At 40.9% G+C, this 16458-nt stretch overlaps 1 protein-coding gene across 7 annotated transcripts; it reads right to left on the bottom strand.

Moving 5' to 3' along the window:
* Positions 1–4431: 4431 nt before the first annotated feature.
* LOC147639236 (uncharacterized) lies at positions 4432–14156 on the bottom strand. 7 transcript variants are annotated; one of them, XR_015264396.1, is made up of 7 exons: positions 13811–14155; positions 13101–13322; positions 8620–8734; positions 6849–8104; positions 5133–5852; positions 4588–5015; positions 4432–4474 (listed from the first exon to the last, which is right to left on the bottom strand). XR_015264396.1 is itself a non-coding variant. In XM_086788679.1 (6 exons), exons 4-6 carry the CDS (start codon positions 8074–8076, stop codon positions 4690–4692), a joined length of 2274 nt encoding a protein of 757 aa, XP_086644805.1. In that variant the 5' UTR covers positions 8077–8104; positions 8620–8734; positions 13101–13322; positions 13811–14156; the 3' UTR covers positions 4432–4689. The 7 variants fall into 7 exon arrangements, 6 of the variants coding, with proteins under 6 accessions (XP_086644805.1, XP_086644822.1, XP_086644806.1 ...); XM_086788679.1 differs by having other exon boundaries at positions 4432–5015; positions 13811–14156; XM_086788696.1 differs by having other exon boundaries at positions 4432–5023.
* Between the last annotated feature and the right edge of the window lie 2302 nt (positions 14157–16458).

The raw sequence follows: 16458 nt of genomic DNA, 5'->3' as shown, positions 1-16458 counted from the left end.
TCACAGGAGGTGTTACCATTTCGCTCATTTGTAGGCATTCTTGGATTGGATGTCCCAACTTGCGCCATAGGTCTCTAGATCCTTTCATGTTCAATGACCCTATATATGCAATCGCAGATACCCTACAATCGTTCCTCCTCTATTGTGGCCCTAGATATCCCTTCCCAACTAACAACATGAGCTTGGCCTGTCGTGGCAAAATCAAGAGTCTCGATTGATGCGTCACCAATCATTTGTGAGAAGATGTTGATCCATGATTTACAAGTCTAGCTCTTTCCCTGAGATAGACACAATGTTATTCCTTGTGTCGAGACTATCAGGCACTACCTACATAGTCCTGGCGTGTAGTCCTGGCGTGGGACTCTTTTTGGGTGTATTGGGTTGCTAATTATTGTTGTGCCAATTACAAATTCTCTTCTTCCTTTGCTCTTGTAGCCTGGATCGGTGCCTTTCCCGCATGCACCTCTTCTAATGTCCTACCATCGGACATAAGCACTTATGCAGGGGGTGGTTCGATGGTCATAGTTGCACAGCAGGTGCAACGAGAGATGTATAGACAGGGATATCAATGTGAATGCTCCCTACTATTGCAACGATGAGAGTACACCAACTGTCGCTCTGGAGTTTACCTCAACTCCTTCATCATATGGTCTGTAAGATGTAAGATTTTGTTCAGAGGCAGCGGTTGAGGCTGAACCTTTGAGGTAGCTAGCTACGCGATCAAAAGACTGGTAGAGCTGGCTTGACTGGTGAGACTTGGTTAGGGTTCTCACTTCTTAAGACTAGGGATCCTTCCATTGAGTCAAAATCTGACAATGTATCACTAGTCCCTAGTTCAGGTGCTTGTACAATGCTAAACTGGGTTCGATATCGAAGGACCTGAGCCCAATGTAAGAGACTGGTATATAGCTCGATAGATGCACTATTATCTATATCAGCCTCTAATACACACCCATATCGTAGGTGCATGTGAATATGCGGTGTTAAAAGGTCCTACACATACCCTCGACAAGTTTGAGAATTTTTAAATTTTTTGATTTTTTTAATTCAGTTTTTTTTTGGGCCAGCCAAATTTTTTCTGAAACACGTCTTTTGTGTTTCTTAACCCATCTACTAGCACCAGAAATATTAATTTTTTTTTTGGGTAAGTCGTGCGCTACAGGCGCTGGCTCCCATAGTTAAGCTCCTTAACTATGTAAAAATGTAAATTTTTTAAGTGTCACACGAGTTGCGTCAACATGATCATAAATTTTTCGAGTGTCACACAAGTTGCGTCAACATGATCACAAACAACCTAAAACATATATTAGGCAAGTTTGTGCGTGCACTTTTGAAAAAATTTCTATATTCTTTTTGTCCCCGAACCTTTTTTCACTTTTCACTTTTTTTAAAAAAACGTTTACGTTATCTGTTTACTATTTACGATTTTAATTTTTAGATTTACCAAAAAGAGGTTTTCCTAGAATCTTTAACTTAGGTCTTGCACTCATTAAATGCGTCCAACCACTCATTAAATGCGTCCAACCACTCAAAACAGACTTCTTGACTTTTTTGGCTAGTGGCCTAAAAGCCTGCACGTGTTAAATACGGCCAGCAAATCAAGATGTCCCAAATTAGAGAGGATTAAAGCATAATTAATTCGCATTAATTACACTAATGCAAAAACGCATAATGTGCAAAAAATACAAAAATTTCTGCCGCCAATCCTCCCCTAATTTCTATTTTTATCTTGATTTCTCCACGTAAGGAGTCGAAATTGGGATAAACACTATGTTAAGAAACTGATTTTGTAGTTCACCCAATTCTTTCAGTTTAATATTGTGGCAAGATAAGAATGCCACATGTAATATTGAATGGTGTGTGAGTGTTGACCAAAAGAGTGGAAAAAGAGTTGCCACATGGATGATGACATGTAAAGTGAGATAAAGCTAGAGACTCTATATCATTGTATGGTTCATTGTGAATGCAATAGTGTAATAGAATTGGATGTTGAGTGTGTAATCTCTCTCTCTCTCTCTAGTTATGGAGTTCTTAGTGTGGTTTAATTCACCCTAATTATGTTGCTTAATCTATGTCTATCACTATGATCAATCCCATTCTTAGATTGTTAACATGGTATCAGAGCTTGGGTGGGCTCTTGGTCATGGTGGTGAATATTTATGTATAGTTTTTCTTAGTTACTAGTTCTTTGATTAAGCATTATTTTCACTTATTATGAGAAAAAAATTATGCACACTCATATTATCATTTGGATTTGCATTTGTAAGGATTTGAGAGAGATTTGGAGATGCCATTCTCAAGTTTGAGAGGAGATTTGCAACAACAAGGAGGTTACATAGAAGTTGTCCAAGAGAGTTGCAAATAGGAGTTTTGCAAGATGGAGAGTCAGCTCATCATCAAAGAAGCTGAAAATGGAGATTTCAGCAAGTATGAAGACTATGGAGTCTTCGGTGTCAACAAGAAAGCTGCCAAGAAGCTTGTGGAGGTAATTTGTGAAGTTTTGCCTCAATGATTTTGGTTATTGAGCATGAGAGAATGCTCTTATGAAGGTGCATTCTTGTCAAGATGATGGCAAGTGAGATGGTGGACTCAATGGAGTTCACATGTGTGTGCATCAAGAAGAGGATGCACTTGTGGATGTTGCTCAACAAGATGAACAAAGTTGTGAAAGCTGTGGGAACTTTCACAATGGTTTATGCACCTTAGTTTCTTGTGAGAAACCACTTTGAAGAAGAACGCTTGAAGATGGTGTGTGGGGATGAAGCATACACATCATGGAGCTCATAGAGGCCAAGTCAATGGCTATGTGGAAAACCTCAACTTGGACATTAAGGAGAGAAACTTTATTGCGGCAAGGAGAGCTACGATTTGGGGCTCAATCAAGTGGTTGCAATGGAAGACAATGGCAACAACTTGAAGATGAAGTTGTGAGAATAGAGAAGGTTTTACAAAGACTTTGTGTGAAGCTTTGATTGATTGAGGCAGCTAAAGGTCATCAAAATTTTGGACATGGCAAGAAAATCAAAGAGAAATTCAGTAGCAGTTTGCAAGGAAGCGTTTGTCCAAAAAATAAATTTATAAAAAAAAAATCGTAGTCTCCTTCTTCTTGTTTATATTTCTGTGTAGCCAATTGCCATAGCCACTTTTCCCTATATGGCTGCAGCAGCCCAGCACATTACAGCCGCAGCTAGTGCCCTCAAAGAGCCTCTTGGGCTAAGCCCCAATTATTATGTGGGCTTGCTGGGAAGAGAGTAGTCAGGGCCTCCCACAATATTAGCAAAGTGCAGTGTGCCACCGCCCAAGAAGAAGGACAACCTGCTTGCAGCAGCAGAAGAGAAGATCAGGCAGCTGCACAGTATGCTGGACCGGGAGGAGGACCCACGTGAGCGCACCGCCTGCCAGACAGCCGCGCTGTGGAGTCACGTAATTCATGACCCACTAGCATGCTTTCTCGCTGGAGAGTCTCACCCGAGTAAAATGATTGAGGGAGGCAACCATGGAGGACTACAGGCAATGCAACTAAACGTAGAGAGAGGCACCAACGCCTCAAGCACACAGGCGACAAGCTTGTGCTGGTGACGAGCTGCGTACTCCATCGTGTGGTGTGAGAAAAGGAAAATTAAAAAAAAAAACCTAAAAGATAAGGTTTTTTAAAAGTCCTTAAGATTTATAAGGTTTGTGTACAACTACCCAGGGTTTTTTCACATGCCCTTGTGGTAGTCACATTGGTATGATAAAAATGAGAACCATATAAAGGCATCTCAAGAAGGATGTATCACCATCATCAACATCTGGTTTTGCCACACTCAAGTGTAGCCCGAGATTTAGTGCCCATCGTGAATGCGTCACATATAGGCCGAGATAGCCATAGTTTTGTAATTTTTATTTTCACCCACAGCTTATGAGGGTGACCATAGTCGAGTATGCGTGCTCAAAACAAGAATATTTTGTAATCACACACATTGGTATGAGGGTTTCCTTGCCCGAGCTCACCGAGAAGCTCGAAATGGTCGTTATGATGTGTGCATGAGCGATGCACGTGTGAGGTGCATACGCATAGGTTGGTTCCCACCCGGACTTCTATGTTCAAATTAGACTCAGTGGTTCCGCTGTGAGCGAGTCGACTCAAAATAGACTTGGTGTCTAAGATGGTAGACACACACACACATGTTGTTTGATGGACACTCCAATGTATCATTGAGGGGGAGTGTTGAGAGGTAGCAATCGCGGTTTTGCAATGCTACATTGATATGGGTGATGGGTGAGTTGTGGAACACCTCGATTAAGAGGGGGTGTTGAGAGATGTAATCGTGGTGTTGTGTGTATGTGTGGGAAAGCACCCTAGAGGTGCACCCTAGAGGTGCTTGCCTGTCCCCCTCCGCTTGCCTGTAAAAATGCTCGCTTTGTTCTTGCAGCTCTCTCGATATGACATTCAAGAAAATGCTAGATCAATTCAAGCTGCAGCATGTGCTCTCTGCATTTCACAACACAAAGCAAGAGATTACACTCATTTTTGCATCTTGACGCAAGGTGCTTTGATGCACTTTGCATCTGTCAATATATAGTTACCCAAGAGAAGGAGAGCACCTCTGCACTTGCTTGTCCACGAGAACCACATGAACCGTGCTGCATGGAAGATCTCCCCCTAAGACTCTTTAACTGTGTTAAAAAACAGCCTGCTATTACTTACTAGATTGGTTGTGTGGATCCCTTGTATTCAGGATAGATAAATGTCCTCACATCAAATGATTGAACACTATCCTCACTGCTGATAGAACAAGCAGAGCCTATCCTTACCATGGGCTTAAGACGCCCTGGGCTTTCCCTACCACAATCTTCATTTTCCCCCGTGAATTCTATGCATCCTTCCAGTAATGAAAAGCTTGTCTCATCTGCTGAAGACTGACGTGTAATCTTATCGTCACGACCTTCACATCCTGCAGATAAGCTCAGTCCCTCCTTGTAGCGGTTGAAGCCTCCGAATTCTTCAACTGGATTCTTTGTGGAATTCTCTCCTGTAAAGCTAAATGAAACATTCAATCAGCCTCAACAAACGCACACATGCACACAAAAGCGTACTTAGAACTCAATCCTAGGTAGTGACTTTATACACATTTGGATCAGGAGGTTGCCTGATGTTGCTTTGGATGAGTGCTCCATAAGCCAACATGTACGGTCCTTCCACCAAAGTAGCTCCTTCTCCTTGGCATGCAATTTCTTTAGAGCCAGCTCAAGTGCACCTTCCAATTCCATAATCCTTTCCTCTTGTCTTTGTTGGAAAACTTTCCATAGTTTCCTCTCTAGTTCAATAGTCGACACCATATAATCGGTCTCATCCACTTCTTCCAGAGTTGATGAAGCCTTATCATCTTCAGAATCACAACCTGCACTGCATTCACCACTGTTTGAGTGATTAACTTGGTTTTTTGAGTCATTGCCCTCCATGTTGGATTTCATAAGCTCAAGTTCGGCTTGGAGTTCAGCTTCGAGATCAGACATATGGCAATCACCTTGAACATGCTCCTCTGTTAAAACACTTCTAATAGACTCATCATCATCACTAAGACCATCCTCACAAAAACTATCGACGTGGCAGTCTGTATTTGCAGTAATGTGATCCTGTGCTGCTGCATCTTTAATCTTGACTGTAGGAAGATTGTCATTACCAACTACGCCCACATTTACTAATGGAATATGTGAGCGTGTCTTCCTTTCATCAAGCTCCTTCCTCATATCACTAACCAAATCCTCTGTTTCCTTTAATACCTTTCCCATCTTTTCAATCTCCCTTTTGCTGGAAGAAACCATAAACAGGACAGCAATGCCCAGTCCAACGCCAACCAGTGATTCACCTGTCATGATAAAAAACAGTATTACCTATGACAACAATAAAATTCACATAACATTGTAGATAGTAAAGGAATCAACACATTTTTATATCAGCCATCATGCAGAGGTGCCCATTAAAAGCGTTACACACTAAGGCAGTAGTAGATTTGTTGTTTACTGCTTGTTGCTCTTGGTGTTGCTCATCCAAACCCTAATGTAACTCTCTTTGCAATGACCCTAGTCCTATTGGCTCTGATACCAACTTGAAATTTGTGCTACCATACTTAGTTAAGAAATGATTGAATCCATACTTAGTTAAAAAATCAATTAATGCTAATGAAGGTTAAGACAAGCACAAAATAAGCATAAATGAAAGTATGATTCAATTTATAGCTCCAAAAGAGCATCCAGGTCCACAATCCTCTCCCTGATTATCTCCATCAAATCATCTATAATCTTTCAACCTCCCCTTGATTCTCTCAATCACATGATTCACTCCTAGAATCTCTCAATCAACCTTTTCACCTTCCACTTCACCTTTTACACTATCACCAGCTAAATAACCTTTGAACACACACCTTTGATCTCACAAATAACATACAAATAATCCTTTCCTGAGGTCCTATAGACCTCCCCACATGTGCACACACATAAGGCTCGTGCACTCCCCATCAGACACACAATCTAGACCAGATGGATCGTACAATAGTATCCTCTTTGTATGCCTCTGATGTCTCATTTTACCCAGACTAGGTGGTGGTATTTTGAAATTTATAGCTTGGTGATAGCATAGACACTTTACGTTCATCTAACATTCTCTTTGTTTATTTTGGACTTCTGACAAAAAAGAAATGCACTTGGAACTCCAAAGAATCTCGGCACCAAAAACAATTGTATGTTCTCGCACCACGCTGCACAGGTGGTGTAAGTTCGAACCCCAACACCTAAACGAATAAAACAAATCTCTTTAAAAACAAGAAGGAATCACAACTTCATCAATATGCTGAAATGGCGCTTACTTTCAGAGTCACAAAAATTATCAGTTGCCACACTGTGATCTGACGATGTCAGTGGCATCACTTTCCTTGTGCAATTGTTATCAGCCGGCATCTCCAGTGTGGGCTGTAGCATCTCAGATTTGGAGTTGTCGAAGCACATAACCTCCCTTTTATGCGAAGCTGCGCTCGTGTCGCCTTCGAATCTCTTTATTGATCTCATTATTGAAAACGGGTGGTGTTTAACAGTATTTGCATCCCCAATCAAGTTATCGTCTGTGACCAGTGGACCACTGGAAGTTGTTTCTATTGCTAAAACATTAGAGTCTGAGCTTGGTGCCATGACCAAAGAGTCCAAAATGCCTTCCTGATGACTGTAAGGACTTGTATGCTGCAGACTTCCATCAGATAGAAGGTTGGTTTGTTCAGGATATTTTGGTCGGACATGACTGTATTGTGACTGAGAAAAGCCAATGCCTTGCACCCTTGCTTTCAAAGCATCAAACTCTGATAGATTTTGACTGGACTCAAGAACATCTCCTGCTTCACAGCTCTGAAACATGTCTTCCTGCTCACGAGCAATGACTTTCTGCTTTTGTTTTCTTTCCTGGAACTGAGTAGACACGAATTCCTGGACAGTCGGCTGCCTGCCTACAGGGCTGTTCTGCACTGTGCTGCTGGAGCTACAACATGAGGAAGGAGAAGGGGAAATAGAGCCTCCTTCATCCTTCAACTTACTATCTATTCTTGTAAAATCTCTATTAAGCAATGCATTAGACACAGCATGCTCTTTAGAATTCCCTTGAATGGGTTCAAGTGCATCTGTAACTGGAACCAGGAAAGCCTGATGTGCACTTCTTTTGTTCGTTTTGACCTGATAAGACGGACATTTATCCTGAGAAGCAGTAATTTGTAATGTGTTGGCCTTTTGATGTGCAGAGTTGCCTTCTTCACTTCCAGTTACGGAATATTTGAGTGGTGCTTCCAAGCCAATCAAAGAGCATTCTTCATCAGGAGAAGTATTGTGAACCCCTGCGTTGACATCATGCAAAAGCTTTCTTGACATATCCAGATCACACGAAAAGGCTTTTGACAAAGAAGCGGATCTTATGTTGGGTGTGGAAGGAGCAGAAGTTGGAGGGCTTGTTCTTTGATTCTGTCCACATCCAGCCGTCACTGGCTGTGCCCTGTGCGCATTCTGCCAGCGTTGTGCTAGGTAGCCAGCACCTGCAGCAACTAGCAGATACCACATCTTCTTTTTGGTAATTCAAAGATGAAATCTGCAATCATGAAACGGAAATTCACCATTAATGATTCATCCATTGAAGTTATTACACACATGATACATGCGCATATACGTGCACACACACACACACATGCACACTCATAGACGCGCGCACACAACCGTGCAACAGTTTCATGAATCAAAAAGCCGTACTGAAGCTTAGTTTTTCTTAGGCTTAAAGATATCATCAGAATTGTACACTGATGATATTACTCCCGTTGCCTTCCCCTTAACTATTGAGTGTGCAGTTGAGCAAAAGGCTAATATACTCTAGTATGCCTAGGCAACATGACCATTCCATCATATACCTTTCCAGTCCTAGTATGCCCACACAAGTGTCGCATCTCTAGCAATACCACTATTTGGATAGGCAGCTCTGTTATCTTTGCTGTACATAGCATGGTCTTAATTCAAAGTAAATCCACAGACTCAGCTTGAATTTGCAGCCTGCCCGATCCACATGCATACAGAGAGTACACACTTTTGGGAACATGGCAGCTGGTCACTTACATAGAGAGAGTAAACACTTTTGAGAACATGGCAAAGAGCAGGCAGTGGCTCCCATGGTTGGCCATGTCTTCATCCAAACATTTGAGTCAGCAAGGTGTTGCACCCCATAGATCTCCTAAACACAGGACACACATGATTAGTTTCCAAATTAGAGGTCGTGCAAGCTAGCTCACCACCCAACCATAGGTCTATGTCAGACCACCATGAGCACAAAGGGCTAAGGCTCCGAGTGGACCATGTCCCATGTCTACAAAAGCCCCTGTCATCCAACATCCAACAGCATGGTAGAATACAATAGTCCACTCAATAGGCTTACCCCACTTATATAGCCAATATATGTTAGGTTTTGGTTTAGGAGAGCTTAGGGTGGATAGAAATGATGATTAGACATGGTGGTTAAGCATGGTAAACACACTAAGCAATAAGAGTTAAACTAATGAGAAATAATTAAGCCTGATGACACAAGTGATTAGCATAAACAAGAGTACCTCATTCATAGATTGGTGGTCTTAAATAGGCTTCAAGTACAAGTCACTAGGGCTGAAGAAACTCGAGTTTTTGAGAAGTTAGAGAATTATTTCAAATGTCCACTATTCTCTCCACAATCATGTCCTTGAATATAGGGAAAAAGGTGACTACCCTTGGCATCTACTTTGTGGTGAATGTAACCAGGATAAAACCTCGATTCTTTTACAAATAACCTTTGATCCTTTGAGAACCTTTGCTCACTCTAATGATGATAGATGTTTATTTGCTTCTTCCAATACTCCCCAATTATCCATCACTTTGGATGCACCCTTTTTGACGATGTGATCCTTTTCTTCATGGTTCATTTTCCCGCAAAAGTTACATTTCTTCTTGAAGTAGTAATATTTTTCTTCATGGTTAGGTTTACCACAAAAAGTTGCACTTTCTACCCGGGACTTGATTGGAAAGTGTCTTCATTTTCTTGGATGACATACTAGTATTTTCAACTATAATTGAGCAACATGACATTGACGTCGAAAAAGTGATGAAGTTGCTTCAAAATCAACGAGATTTATGACCATGAAAAGAAATTATAGTTTTATTTATTCGAGGTTCATTACCCTAGATATATTATTAGATCCCTCACACCTTGGACAAAAAAAACACTAGAGAGCTCCCGCCTTGACCAGAGAACTCAAGTACCCCCAAATGATGGTAAGAGAATACATGATTCACGAGAATGTGTAAAGAACACCGGGATTTGACTGAAGTTAGATGCAACTATTGAAATACACCAAGAACAAGATGTGTATTTGAACAAGTTAGATGCAGCTATCTAACTGAAGGTAGATGCAGGTATCAAAATACAGCAAGAACAAGATGTGTATTTGAATGAGCTAAACTCCAGAAAGTGAACAAGAGATGTTCTGAGATCCCTGTGTGATGCTCCCAATTCACTGACTTTCGCCTTATGAACAAGAATTCCCAAAAACATGGCAAGCAAGCCTTTTGATTTTTGCCAAAAATGATGTATGCAAGTCAAAGAAAGCTCAGATGAGTTACCTCTATGAACATAATGCTAGTGTGTATTGATCTACCACTTCTCTCTTCTTTATGCTCCCCACAAAATTAGAAGGATACTCGAATTTTTACAAACACCTTGTGGCTGTATGTAGGCGGCAGTAGACCAAGCGGACACAATGAAACCTTTAGATGGCCACCATGCTGGACACAATCAAGCCATTGGATAGTTGCAAAGTGTGCAACTGGCTGTGGAGCACGAGCAGGAGAAACTCGAAAAGGAGAAGGTACGAAGTAGAAGCCCCCCATGCTGCTACCGCTAGTGGTCATCGGGGCATGAACTCAACATTGGAAAAAATCAAGAGGCAATTCTACTAGCCCAGAATGAGGCGGGCCACGTTCACGTATATGCAACATTGTCCGATTTGTCAAAAGGTAAAAGCATCGCATGGGAAGAAAGCATGGTTGTTACAACGATTACTGATTCCTGACGATCCTTTCCAAGATATATCTATGGATTTTGTGACAAATTTGCCTCCCAGTCTAGGTAAGCGTACCACGCAGTGTTTGACAATTGCAATGTAAGGACCAAAGGCCCAATTTCGAGGGGGCTCTCTAAGGCCATGACACATTGAAAACCAAGCGTCTGGCATGCACATTGCAACCAAATGCGCTTCGATGGTAACCAAACTTTGCAAGTGCGTATATGTGAACCCTACCCTTACTCTTACAAAGTTTGGTTACCATCCGAACACATTTGGTTGCAATGTGTGGTCCAAAGAGCCAATTTTGAGAAGCCTCTCTACGACGATGACACATTGAAAACTAGTCGTCAAGCAAGTACATTGCAAACAAATGTGCTTCGATGGTGATCAAACTTTAAAAGTGTGTATATGTGGACCCACCCTCACTCTTACAAAGTTTGGTCACCATCCAAGCACATTTGGTTGTAATTTTCATGTTGTACTCTTGGTTTTCAATTTGACATGGCTTTAGAGAGTCCCCTAGAAATGAGGCCTTTTGTCTACACATTGCTGGCCAAGTAGCATCCCACGCTTGGATGCCACGTGGCCATTATCTGTATAGTAGGTGCAAGTTTTAAGAGTGGTAACCAACTCTTTGTGAGCCCTTGTCTGGGACAAGTTAGCCAGGGATCCAATGTAGTGGGTCATGGTCATGTGTGCATACCCTGCACATGAAGTCAATGCATGTGCTGCACGTCTGTGTACCCCTCTGGAATGATGTAGAGGTGTACCGGCATTTGTTAGGCTTCCAACCAGATGCTCGGGCACCAGTCTAGGTCACGAGATAGGCTTTGTAGAAGGCTATCTCATGGACAGCCATGAAATGCTTGTCCAAGAGCCACCAAGGAGGCAATGGACAAGAAGGCTAGCCACAAGCCAAGCCCAAGCCTTGAGCCAGGCATAGGGAGCCCATGGGACCTTGTCAGCCAGCAGCAAGGGCTGCCCAAGAGTCACACATGTAAAAAGCGATGGCTTTTTATGCCATTTTCCCCTAGTCGTGAGCATATGAACTGGCTGACAGCAGGGAGAAAACCGACTAGCAGATGAGGAGCCTATATAAGCGATGATGAGCCTTTTGCATCATTCATCTCATATTCTCTGCAAGAGCCAAGGTCCACGGGCTGAGACAGCCAAGAAGGGGCTAAAGGCAAGTGGTCATCTAGGGATGCTATTTCGGCCATTTCCCATAGTATGTGCAGCTTGATGTTACTTTCATTGGCCCAGTTTTCACATGCATCTGGCTGCCCAGGCCCAATTGGCAAGAGAATATGCAGCCCTGGCCCGCTTGAAGAGAGGGTGCTTCCAAGCTCACTTTCAGACCCCAATACCAGGTGTTGGCTCTTCGACGCTTTGGTACAGCTTGCTGTGATGTATGTTGCTCCATTTTGGTTGGGGGGGAGGGGGGGATTTGGGGGCAGAGGATTGGAGGAGGATTGAGGGATTGCAGGTCAGCCTTCAGTGTCACATGATATTGTCTTGGTGGCTGAGTTTGGGGCAGCACCCTGTTATGTTTCAGGGTATCACCACATACATATACTATATCCACACACTAGACAGAAATCACCTCCCGAGATTGGCACTTGAGTCCTCAAGACAGCTTGCACATGAGGGGCAGAGTAGCCCTTGGTACTCTTGCATCATCTGTTGGTTTGATTCAAATGGACCTTCTCCCCCCCACCTTTGAGTGCTTGAACACCCCTCTCTTGGATCTCTCACACCAAGAGATCAACCGTATCATCATCCGCCTAGACCTCACTCATCTTCACACAGATCAAACATGACCCCCAACTACTCCCCACAAAACTCGAGTTCAATTTAAGGCACAATTTGCTAGCCACTGAGGATGGGTTCATTGCTGAAACTAAACATTTTGATAATACACATGGCCCCATAGACCCTTGTCATCTTTTGTAATATGTCTCTCTCTCTCTCTCTCTCTCTCTCTCTCTCTCTCACACACACACACACACACACACACACACACACCACACACAGCAAGTTCACAAATATGCACGTATGTAATGGCTTTATGATTTCAGATATGGTCCAAAAGGCCATACGTGTTGTATACAAGGAGTATAAGATCTATCTACCTTTCTTTCTAGCATTTACTAACCATGGAAGTAGTAAACCGCAACTACACTCAAAGGAGGCTTGAAGGACAGCTGAGCATTGACCTTGTATACACCCTACTTATCGAATGTAAAGTAGAGAATGGCACTCTGCAATTCAGCACCAAATGCTGACATCGATGTTCTTAGCGTGCACCAGGGCGTAAATACGATACAATCATCGAGGGCTGAAAAACTTCCATTGAAAGAGAGGTGCAAAACTATTCACCACCTTTGGCCACTAAACCTCAGCTCAATTTGCCTGGTATTGTAAAAAGGTACACAAGAAGCATAGCAAACAACCAGTTTTGTCTGGGTGTTTGTGGAAACACAACAATGGGGAGCTCATTTTACTAACCGTCATGAGCAAGGAAGCTTTGGAGTGTTGATGCGCTGCATTCTTTCCATCTCCACATGAACCAAAATTACTGTAATGGCCTCCTCCAAATCAATCTTCCAAGCTTTGATTACGTAAACCAATTAGCTGAAAAAAACCCCATTTAAGCTGGTTTTTTCAGGCACACTTTTCTGGTGCTGTTCCAGTAGTTGTAAAGAACCAGAACCCATCATAGAAATGCCCCTGTTTTTTTTTTTTTTCAAGAGTAAGAAAACGCATCAATGCTCATGTAATCAAACAAAAGGGGGAAAGCTTCCATACAACTGTTCATAAAGATAACTTTTTCCTCCATCCCATCATGGGTTGCCCCTATAATTCAAACTAAAGAAGAAGAAACCATGATGAATAGCATAATAGCATTATAAAGAATCGATCATAGAGTAAACCCATCATGGATAGCAACAGATAATTAGCATAAAAGAAAGTTCCATTATAAATCCCCCCCCCCCCCCCCCCCAAAAAAAAAAAACCCATCACACATAGGCCCTAAATCAAGCAAAGGAAAGGAGCCCATTTTGAACAGGAGCTAGATTTACTAAAGAGGGAAGAACCCATCATGGATTAAGCCTGGATTTAGTGAGAAAAAACTGCCCACCATGAATTGGGCCTGGATTCAAGCTGACTTGAGAGAGAGAGAGAGAGAGAGAGAGAGAGAGAGAGAGGAATCTTACCTTGTATATGTGGCCCAATGTAGAAGAAATGAAGCACCTTCTGATCATCAGAAAAAACAGAGAGAGAGAGAGAGAGAGAGAGAGAGAGAGAGAAGCCAACTGGATTGTGGGATTAATTTTAATTAATGGCAAGAGAAACACGAAGAGAAGCAATGATCAATCTTCAGCACAAGACATGCACAAGCGGCTATGGAAGCTTTTAGAAGAGAGAAAGATCATTGTGGAGAAATTAACATAATTAATATATTAGGTTGTGCCTTGGAATAGGAAAGACAGGCGAAAGATACAGCAAAGCAGACGATGTGCGTGGGCACTCTCTATCTATCCAGGTAGCTTATCGGTGGTGAAAAAAAAAAAGGGAAGCTGGCCTGACCTCCCACGTTACCGCAAGGTGGCCCCATCAGTTGATTAACTCCTCTCATTTTCATACCATTATTTCCCTTGGACAATTGTTAGCTTATATTATATTATATATTCCCTTGGACAATTGTAAGCTTGAACTATTTTCTCGATTTTCCATGCTTTGTTTATTTATCTACTTTGCATTCTCTACCATGGGCAAGTTGAAATATATCTTTCTATAAGACCCATTACACACCCGCTTCAAACCTTTTCTAGACCAGCACTTAGGAAAACTATTTTTGTGAGCATGAAGGAGTTAGTCTCCTCTCAAGCACCCTTGCAAAGGGTTGTTGGTTTACCAAAGTTTGTTGGGTTTTGTTGTGCCTCGTATTTTGTAGAATATAGCTTTCAAACACCCTGCTAATAGCTTTATCTTGTTTAAAAAAAAACTCTATTTAAGTTCATCAAAACATATTGCTCAAAAAGGACCTTTTCATGATTGAAATCTTGGGGGTTTCACTGAAAAAATGTATGATATCATGTGGCACAAGAGACCATCTTTTGAGAAGGTCCATTTACAGTAATCACATTTATTGGAGGTGTCATATTTATTAGCTACTAGCAAATATTCATACGAAAAACAAGTATACATACAAGAATGATATACATATTCTTAAAAAGCATGTATATTCACCTATTGTTTCCTACCATCTTAACCCAGAGGGTGATATGCACACCCACGAGATTCAAATTTAAAACTCTAATGACATTTTTTGAGAGTGGTTCAAGGGGCCTCTATTGTGTTTTTACACTCTCATGTTAGTGATCAAATAGATAAAATCTTTTTTGACAAATGCACAATGTCTATGTACCTTAGAAAATCAAAAACTTTCATTGCCGGCTTTAGCTTGATTCATGTGTCTTTTAGTTTTTTGACACGAACATCTCGCTCCTCAAAAACATATGTATTAGGAGTATTTAAATATTACTATCTTCTAAGAAAACATTATTGATGTTTTAACATGTGTGAGTTTATCTTTATTGACATTTTTCAAGTGATCAAAGGTTCAAGATGGGTTTCCATGACAAGTATAAATATGAATTATTTCTAACATCAAAATTGAAAAGAGAGGAGCTAAAGATGTCCTTTCTCTCTAGAAATTTTCTTTTTCTAGAAATGGAAAGTAAAACTTGAAGGTAAGTCTTAGGTTTTCCTTGTGTTTTACTTTTTTCACATTTGAAGGGATGCTTTTTCTTCTTTTTATTTTTTACCAAAGGGATCATAACCTTTAGAATAACTCCCTTATAAACATCCATGTCATTTACAATATAAATATCCATATAAACATCCATGTCATTTACAATATCCATATAAACATCCATGTCATTTACAATATAAACACCCATGTCATTTACAATATAAATATAACATCAATATCCATATTTCCTTAGATTACCTTAGAGATACACACACGTGTGTGCTTGGGGGGTGCACTACTAAAAGAAACCCTTTGTATCAGGTGCGTTCAAGGGGTGTTTAAAAGACCCCTTACCTGTGAATTTTTCATGAATAAAATGACCCCTTTTTCTTTATAGACTTACGTGTTTTTTTAAAAAAATCTATTAAAAAACCCTCTTTCGTAAATGTATTTTTGTAAATTTACCTTAAAATTTAGAATTAAAAAACCTCTTCATTTGAACTCCATGCTATACTTACATATTTTTAAGTGAACCCCCCAAGCGTGTGTGTGCACACACGCATGCATGTGAGTGTGCGTACGTGCGTGCACATGCGTGTGTGTGTGTGCACACACACACACACACACACACACAAGGGTTTCTTGTTATGTTACGAGACTAGTTCTCCTTTTTCTTTTATCATGTGAAAGAAGTTCATACCAAAACTAAACTTTTTGTCTGCATGTGCAAGGTTTCTTAAAGCTCCAAGGCTAGTTCTCCTTTTTTCTTTACCATGTGAAAAAATCTATACCAAAATTAAATGTTTTGTCTACATGTGCAGGATATGTCATAAATTGTATCATCCCAATTGCATGCACCTTCTCATGTGTAGCTTAAATTTTTAAATTTTACTAACATGTTTTTATCTAGTTACATATGTTTTTACATGATTTCTAGCCTTTCAAAAAATCTTATTTTACTTAGAACTTTAAATTTTATCTATGTGTCTTCTAGTTTAAACGTAATTTATATGTCTTCTAGTTTGGATTTTTTTAAATTGAAGGATGTTAAATAAATAATATCTTAGTGTAAGTCAATATAATATAAACTTTAAGTTTTCATGTTCT

Source organism: Cibotium barometz, chromosome 4, assembly GCF_041138505.1.
Source record: "Cibotium barometz isolate CiBa-2024 chromosome 4, ASM4113850v1, whole genome shotgun sequence".
NCBI classification, from domain to species: Eukaryota; Viridiplantae; Streptophyta; class Polypodiopsida; order Cyatheales; family Cibotiaceae; genus Cibotium; species Cibotium barometz.
The sequence above is the reverse complement of the archived record's forward strand: the minus strand, read 5'-3'. Positions and strand labels throughout refer to the sequence as shown.